This window comes from Priapulus caudatus, unplaced genomic scaffold, assembly GCF_000485595.1.
Source record: "Priapulus caudatus unplaced genomic scaffold, Priapulus_caudatus-5.0.1 Scaffold92, whole genome shotgun sequence".
Classification (NCBI taxonomy): Eukaryota; Metazoa; Priapulida; class Priapulimorpha; order Priapulimorphida; family Priapulidae; genus Priapulus; species Priapulus caudatus.
Window position 1 is genome coordinate 385,391 of NW_014577153.1, and position 8,876 is coordinate 394,266.

The 8,876-nt window shown below is 43.7% G+C and overlaps 2 protein-coding genes across 2 annotated transcripts in view; one reads left to right on the plus strand and one right to left on the minus strand.

Moving 5' to 3' along the window:
* The window catches only part of LOC106804913, a 21,173-nt gene extending 17,495 nt beyond the window's left edge, over positions 1 to 3,678 (minus strand). Inside the window, exon 1 of the mRNA XM_014806316.1 lies at positions 3,453 to 3,678. Coding sequence (XP_014661802.1) covers positions 3,453 to 3,545 — 93 coding nt within the window. The 5' untranslated portion in view covers positions 3,546 to 3,678. The remainder of the gene's footprint in view (positions 1 to 3,452) is intronic.
* Positions 3,679 to 3,814: 136 nt separating this feature from the next.
* LOC106804903 (MICOS complex subunit Mic10-like) lies at positions 3,815 to 8,152 on the plus strand. The gene is made up of 4 exons (XM_014806293.1): positions 3,815 to 3,928; positions 5,720 to 5,767; positions 6,244 to 6,353; positions 7,478 to 8,152. Exons 1-4 carry the CDS (start codon positions 3,850 to 3,852, stop codon positions 7,520 to 7,522), a joined length of 282 nt encoding a protein of 93 aa, XP_014661779.1. The 5' UTR covers positions 3,815 to 3,849; the 3' UTR covers positions 7,523 to 8,152.
* Positions 8,153 to 8,876: the final 724 nt, after the last annotated feature.

Consider the following 8,876-nt stretch of genomic DNA (forward strand, 5'->3'; position numbering starts at 1 on the left):
GGGATGGAACAGAGCGATATCACGGGTTAGTGGGAGGGAACAGAGCGATATCACGGGTTAGTGGGAGGGAACAGAGCGATATCACGGGTTAGTGGGAGGGAACAGAGCGATATCACGGGTGGTGGGAGGGAACAGAGCGATATCACGGGTTAGTGGGAGGGAACAGAGCGATATCACGGGTGGTGGGAGGTAATATAGCGATATCACGGGTGGTGGGAGGGAAGAGAGCGATATCACGGGTGGTGGGAGGGAACAGAGTGATATCACGGGTGGTGGGAGGGAACAGAGCGATATCACGGGTGGTGGGTGGAAGGGAACAGACAGCAACGCAACAGGTGACGTTATAGGTAAGTGGAGTGTACGTTATACAAGCACAATGTTAGGATCAAGTATTTGCAATGATATCAGGAGTGAATAAAAACAATCATTTGTTTTGCCTGCTTGTTCGCTTGTTTTTTGTTTGCTTGTTTGTAACCAAAACAACCAAGTAACCAAAGTAACCAAGTAACCAAGTAACCAAAACAATTGGTTTTTATCTGATATATCTTATGCTTGCATGTGATCGTGATATTGTGATTGTGATCGCAGCACAACCTGATCGTAGAGACTGCATGTGCAGTGTGGCTCCACGGGGGGCGAAAGCTGAGCGGAGCGTGACACTCTCGTTGTATTGAAGGTCGTGTGATTTACGCGCGCGCGCGGGCCGCCTGGCGCTCGTCACGGCGCAACAGACGAGCTTTTGTGTGGAGCCATGATGGCGGAGTTCCGGCATGCGCCCCCTGCTTCTAGCGCGTACCCACAGCTGTCGGAGTTTACGGTTATACTCCCCTATCTAACGGGACATGATCTGCGGGGTTGGTTATACCTGCTGTGGATATAGGGGGTGGGGGGATGCGTCATGTTTCATTCGCTCGGTTCGTGAGCTGTTTTGGGTATCGCTATAAAAATAATACTAGTTATATATATCGAACTATATATCGTGAAATATATAGTGTCTCTATATTATGTTTCTATGGGTATCGCGCGCGCAAGAGTCTATAAATGCTATCGAAAAACAACAACAGCTAGCAACCCCCTACCCCCTCCCACGACACATACTCGGTGTCACATGCAACTGGTCAACGATGTCATCGGTGTTGATGTTGTTGCTACTGCTGGTGCTGCTGCTGCTATTATTATTATTGTTGTTGTTGTTGCTGCTGTTGTCGCTATTGTTGCTGTTGGTGGTGTTGTTGCTGCTGCTGTTGCTGCTGCTATTATTATTATTATTATTGTTGTTGTTGTTGTTGCTGCTGTTGTCGCTATTGTTGCTGTTGGTGGTGTTGTTGCTGCTGCTGGTGCTGCTGCTATTATTGTTGCTGTTGTTGTTGTTGCTGCTGCTGTCGCTTTGTTGGTGTTGTTGTTGCTGCTGCTGTCGCTATTGTTGTTGTTGTTATTGTTGTCGTCGTCATCGTTGTTGTTGTTGTTGTTGCTGCTGCTGCATCTGTCGCTATTGTTGTTGTTGGTGGTGTTGTTGTTGCTGCTGCTGTTGTTGTTGTTGTTGTTGTTGTTGTTGTTGTTGTTGTTGCTGCTGCTGCTGCTGCTGCTTATCGGAAGCCATAGTTTAATCCATAAACACTGGAAATAGTTGTCGCCACCGTCTCTAATGTTTTCGTAATATTGCTGTTGTCGCCACCGTCGTTGTTATTATTGTTGTTGTTATTGATGTTCATATTATTGTTATTTACATATTGTTGTTGATGTCACTGTTGTTAATATGGATCCGATCAAGAGCTAATAATACTAATTAATAAGTTTATATAATTACCTAATATTATTAGCTCTTTACCCGGTAGTTTGTGACGCACGCATGCATCTCCCGCGCGTAGTGTTTCGGGGGCGCGCGCCCACCCGTCATGCGTGGATCGCCCATCGCCATATCCGGATGGTGTCCTGCTGTGCCACGCCCCCACCCAACGTTAGCGAGAGAGACGTCATAACGATTAGCAACAACTCAAACGTGCAAGGCAGCGATGTACAACCGCCGTCCGTGAAATTACACGCCGGTAAAACGGCACGTCATTAATTGCACGTGCGACGTTTAACTGAAATGGCAGCTGCGTGAATTAGCGAGCACGGAAATACGGTTGTTTTCCCCGCGCACTGGGGCAGCGAGGTGGTAATTTGTGTATGACGATTATAGCGATAAAAACTTCCATAGGAATCAATAAATACGGAAGTCGCCTCTTCTCTGCTATGTTATAGCAGTCGGATCAACGCTTAAAGTGATTACGTCACGAATTTTCTATGGTGTATATTTATTAAATTTTTGTTGTAATTTTACATTTTATATTAAAAGTAGGTACTAACGTACGGGACTAATGTATACTCAAATTCTTACCTGATAAGATTGTTTCTCAACTAGTAAAAAATCAAAAAAAAAATCGGCGATTTGATATAATGGTAACGACATTAAATGCTTGCTATGTGTATGTACGAGTCACGAGTGATTGTTCACGTCGAACAGAATAGTAAAATAGGAAGTATAATGCAGCAATTTAACCATAAAAAGTTATCAGAATCAATTACATTTTGCGAAAAAGTAGACTTTTTTTAAACTTTTATTATTTACGGTGACGAAATCACTAGTCCATTCATATCAAGAGTCCATGAGTGCTGATATTTATATGGAACCTCGTCGCTGGTATTGCCCCCCTTACCTCTGTGATACCGGAAGCGGTCAGCCGGGAGATCATTTTCTCTGAGTCGGTTAGGTACGTGGGGAGGGGAGCTATAGGGTAATCGCATGCCCCCGGTTCCCTCGTCAACGACAACTATGGTTCTATCCACCCTCCCCTCTCCTCCTTCAGAAGTTAATCTGTACTACAACATAGCTCAAATATAGTCGGAATAGTCATTAATCGTCACGGAAATCGCTCGTGTTATTCTAATCTTCGCAGTCCCACGTGCGATCTTTTGCGCACAGCGGCGAGCGTAGAGAAAGTGAAACAAGGGCGTTCATAGTGCTTCTCCCTCCTCGCTGCACCGGTCGCATGAACGCCCCCCGCCCCTGGTAATATAGATAGTACCAGGGTACGTTCCGGTATACCGGACCGTACCCAGGGTACGTTCCGGCAGTACCCCGGGGGACATAGACCCTCTCAGCCCTAGTACTGCCACTAGTACTACTGCAGAGTATAGTACTAGTACTAGTACTAGTAGGGGTAGCTCTAGTACTATAGCCGCTTACATTAACTGCCGCTGGCGGCAGTTAATGTAAGCGGCTATAGTACTAGAGCTATAGTAGGGGTAGTAGTTAGCTCTAGTACTATAGCCCGCGTTCATTAACTGCCGCAGTTAATGAACGCGAGTTATAGTATTAGTACTAGAGGGGAGTAGAGCTAGGGTAGTAGTGTGGTAACTCTGCAACTTGCAAATGCAAGAGCAACAACTTATTGAACAAGAAGACGTACCAAACCAAGAGCCGTTTGTTGTCTTGTCTCTGTTTGAGGTCCAATGACTTGCTCTATTGTAATAGGGCTATGTTCATCCGAGTCTGTTGCCATTTTATACGACACAAGAACCCGGTTTAATGCCGCTTATAATGTATTATAATATTAGTTATTACAAATTTACATGTCCCTGGAGGTGACTGTTTCCCCATCAGCCGGTGTTTTGCGTCTCTGAGACAATGTGTGAAACCCAATGTGTTTTCTCTACAATAAAGGTAATGTAAAAACTACGAATTAATTGCATTATAGTACATTTTATATTTACGAGTAAATATTCCAATATATATTAAATTATTTAACATTAAATGATATGCTTTTAAGAACGAGCCGCATCGTTTGGGAGGCGTAGCTTTCCACCATGGCAGATCTTACGCGTTCAGAAGATCAACTTGGTGAAAAATGGGATCGTTGTCTTTCTGATACGGCCCTCAAAATAGGTATGCATCCTAGAGTATTATTATATTTATTGTGGATGATTTTGTCTGTTATATATGCACCGCTTTGTCTGTACATACACTGATACAGATATATATTAATGTAATTTTTAATTAGTAAAGTCCTTGGGCCCGTTGTCAGAAACAAAATTAGTCTTAAATTGACTATACGTCACAAATTTTCAATGGTAAAATTTGTAAAATTTTTGTTGCCATTTTTTTACATTGAAAGTAAGAACTAACGGGACTAAACGTATCTTCAAATTCTTACTTGATAAGATTGTTTCTCAACTAGACGGACATGCGGCCCCGTTTTTGCGCGTAGCGCACAGCGCGCGGCGACGCCGCGCCACGACAACGAATACGCCGCCCCCTTTTTGTCCACTTAGACAGATATCTGAGACAGGGGTCTGAAAACGGGGCCGAATCCAACCGACATTTCGCGATCGACGGATCTAGAGGCCATCTCCAAACGGCACATATTAATTTTTGGCGGTGGCGCGCCTTACGGGTAACGCGTAGTGGGTCCTACAAGAAACCCCAAGAAATGCTGTCACTCAGCGACCACGCGCTCGCTCATTCGCCGCTACGCGATGACGTGGGCTACTGCCGAATATAGCGTCACGTCTATCAGAGAGGTTTTAACGAAGACGCGTACGGCGCTCCACGTGGGCTGGCGCGGTCTAGATGCTATCTCCAAAACTCCCGCCGCCGCGGCACCCTGGCTGCGTACGTGGCATGTTTTAATGAACCTCGTGACCCCGCGCTGCCCGTGGCGACGGCACGTCGTGCGAGGACGTGCTGGCGTGGCCGTGCCAGTATTTACACGTAGCTAATCCTACGTATACTGGCCCCTGCTGCAGCCCCTGCTGCCCCCCCCCCAAGGCCGCCGTAGTCAAGCCGGTGTACGTCTGACCAAAACTGCGCGATGTTACGCTTCCCGCTATACGGATTCGCGCGCCCGCCCTCCTTCGGCGCGCGAATTCGTATAGCGGGCAGCGCGAGATGCTACATGTGTACAACACCCCGCGGTCGCGTGCGCCCAGTTCCGCGGAAGTGCGCAGCTTAACCGCTCTCGGCGGTCGGGTAACAACGCATCTTTTGCGCAACGCCATCTTGTACACGATCTCTCTGGTTAAAAATCCAAAAAACCTGGACGATTTCATATTACTTTAGGACGTGGATATTCGTCCGAGCATCGGACACCTGTTCACACCCTAACCCTAACACTAACTATAAACCGACTCGGTTCTCTTATTATACGCTCGGTTTCGTATATACGCGAGTGATAGTACCAAACACTATCTATGGTGTATAACCACATACGCAACGCATGTATGTAGGGGCGTCACAGCCGTAGGGCTGCCGTAGCAAAACGCTACGGGCCCCCAGCCTAAAGGGCAAAAAATCATAAATCTAAAGGGTAAATAGCATTTTAGAGCGTCTAGATTTAAAAATTGTCTGGGGGGAAACCCCCCAGCCCCCCCTTCCAACTCCCTACCTCCGGCATTCGTGCCGTGCGGCATGCAACATGAACAGCGCATGCGCAACAACTGCTTGGACGAATAGCGCATACGAACAGGTGTCCGATGCTCGGACGAATATCCACGTCGATTACTTTATTAGTTATTAAACGTGGTGGAGGGGTGAGGACTATGTAGATGCAAGAAATGCTGCTTTGAAATACTATTGTTGTATGTACAGATAGTGTGCATCAGAATTTGTACTATTGTGAGAAAAATTGCTACATTCATAGAAACTAGATGTCATGTTATTTTACTCTTACCATTACAGCTGGTGGCCTCGGTCTAGGAATCGTGTTCTCAGTTTTTCTCTTCAAACGTAAGTATGTCACTGTAAATACGTATTCAGACATTTTTTTTGGATTGGGAGAGTAATTATTGTGTACAGTAATGCCTACAACCTGTGCTGCCTAAAACAATAACCTGTGCACTTCTGTACCCTTGGCATTGTCGGTTGTTGCAGGATAGCCATAATTATCATCTAGAAATAAAAATTTGCGCCTAGCTCCTGTCTCATGCTATCAAATATATTGCAGAATCAGGTAGATCAAAATCGCCACTTTTCTGACTAGAGAAAACCAAAAGCAGCATCAAGAACCACCTAACACTTCTGCTGCTATAATCTAATGTAGTGTCATGCACTAATGTTAACCTTCCTCTCACTTGAGATGTATTAATTGGTTTTTCTCTAGACATTCATTTGTGTACATCTTTTAACCAACTTCCTAAAGGTCTAATGTCTAGCAAACTGCATAATATGTACATATCTAATAAAATTATCATTATTTATGCTAGGACGGCCGTGGCCGATAGCATTTGGAATAGGTACAGGCTTTGGTATGGGTTATTCAAACTGCCAACATGACTTTAATCAACCCTATCTGCTGCATGGTCATCGCATCCGGGTAAGTTAACTCGCAGTCGAGTAAGTGGGTCGTTCTAATGCAAACCACAGATTTGCAACCAGTAAGTTGTTTCATGGAGCATTTGAATTGGCATTGTAGGCTACATAGTTGCAATTAGGGCTGTCATCAATACCCACCTCATCGATGAATCGCGATGGATTTGCGTCCGATATCGATATCGAAATATAACGAAAAATGGCGATTCGATACAGTATATAAAAATAAAGAGTTGGTACATCTTTACGCCAGCGAGCTCGCGTTCATATTACATACGGCCAGGCCTGCACAATACGCTGAAACGTACATGTTCTCGCATTGTCTGGCTTGCTTGATACAATGTATACTATCACGTTCGCTGACCTGAGCTCACCCTGGTTATCATCCGCCACGCTTTATACGCTTATACTATGCCTGCTGTATAATGCTAGTGTGGCGTAGTAATGGATACATCATGCTAGCAGCGAGACCGATGAGAATCAGGGTGCCTGCGCCCGTTCAGATCGCGCGCACTCGCTCTACGCGCGCACTCGCTCAGATGCGCTGCCGTATAAAGTTGTTAACTCAACAACTACTATCCCGATTTTGTATAACTATCGAAGCGGGATACCAAGCATTGGAAATCTGGCATCCAACACAAAAATCGACTATCCCGCGGATATCGGGGTACCGCTAATTTCGACCCCTGCAAAATATCGTTTCCATCACTACATACGATCTTTTTTATTATATACATACTCCATACACTAGAAATCTTTTTGAGATTTCATATGCCTGCCTGGTAAAAGGTTAAATTCGTTTTTTCATTCAGGTCCATGAAAGGAAAGAGAAGTCATGTGTCGGAATATTTTGCTAAAGTTTCTTTTGCTACATCATGTTATATTACATATTAAATCGAATTGGATCGAATCGGATCGAAATATCGAAAACAAAAATATCAATAATCGAATCGAAATAATTTCATACCAATGACAGCCCTAGTTGCAATCCCCATTTGCTGAAACTGTCGATTTTTCTTTATGCAAAAAGTAGTTTTTGTAGATTTCAGGCAATAGATGGCGCTGTGATGCACAAATTATTGTCTTTCCTATTGTAGTGAAAAATTCCTCATTTCTCATCACGTGCAGGTAAAGTCAACGCCGCCTGTGGATGAAGAAACTACCACGCAATGAGGCCCGGCGATCCAGTCATGTGCAAAATTAGTGATAAGAAATTACAATAGTCTATCACAGACTCTTTTATTGGAATGACAGTGCATCATTGCTGACTAACTAACTATACCTGTGTGTTGATGCATCACCTTTACCTAAGGAAAATGCATTTTGCTTGTAGTTGGTAGCAACGTCTGGATGTTATTGTTTTATTAAAACTGAGTATGCAAGAATACTCTGGCTGCAAACATTTGTGCGTGAATCTTGTAGCGTTCTTAAAGATGATACAACGTCACACACATACATGTTTATGTCTCAATCGTTTTAGCCATGTAAATGTAGAAAACATATAAAACCTAGATACATGTACCATTCTTGTCAGGGGTGGGATGCGATACTCTGTCAGGGTGCATTATAAGAAATTTCTGGATCTTGTGCAAATGTCCCTTGTGATTATTTTTGCCTAGCCGCTCATCAAGTTGCCCTAACACAGAGAGGTTAAGATGTTGTCTAAATGGTTCACGACCTAAGCCATTAATATTAATAGGCCTCATGTCTAATAATTTTGTGACATTTGTATGATAGTTATTATTACAATTATACTGTAATAAATTAAAACAGAAGGACATGTTTTGTATTTCACTCGTACGTCATCTGTGTTTTGCCTTGTTTTGTTTAGGTTAATTAGTAACAAAAATTGACTGTTAAGCACATGTAACTGCCCTGTAAGTGACCCTAAATATTAACTGGCACGGATGCGTGAATGTTGTACTTTTTAGGAAGTAATTTTGAAACCGAAAGTTGGAACCCATGTGGTTAGGCATATCCTGCAAGGTCTCGCAATTTGCTACGGGTACAGCCATTTCGTTTTTAGCAACGGCTTGCTTTGTGTGTCACTTCTTGGTCCTGCGAGCGGTGTCAGTGTTTAACCATATGCACTGTAAGCTTCGCTAATTGAGTAGAAACTGTTATTAACAGAGCCACTCTGTTCAGGCAAATACGCAGTGTTGGCTTGGAGCTTCACAAGTATAGTTATTAAGCCAATAAGTGGTCATAGTAAGGGGGGTCTCGCTTCGTGAGCAAGGCGTGGCATTTCCTAGAAAATTACTTTGTTGTTGGTACTTTCGAAAATTTAAGAGAGTGTCCCGAGAACTACTTTATTCTATTTTTACCCTCTTATGTATGGTTGTTATTTGCTAATATAATTGGGCGATCTTATGTAGTGTATATGAGTATATAATCGTAATATACAATCTATAATAAGATTTTGATCATTGTCACAATAACAGTTACATGAACATCGCAGATCACACATGAATGGCGAAATGGAGATAGCTGTAACGAGACAAAGCGTGATATCACGGGTGGTGGGAGC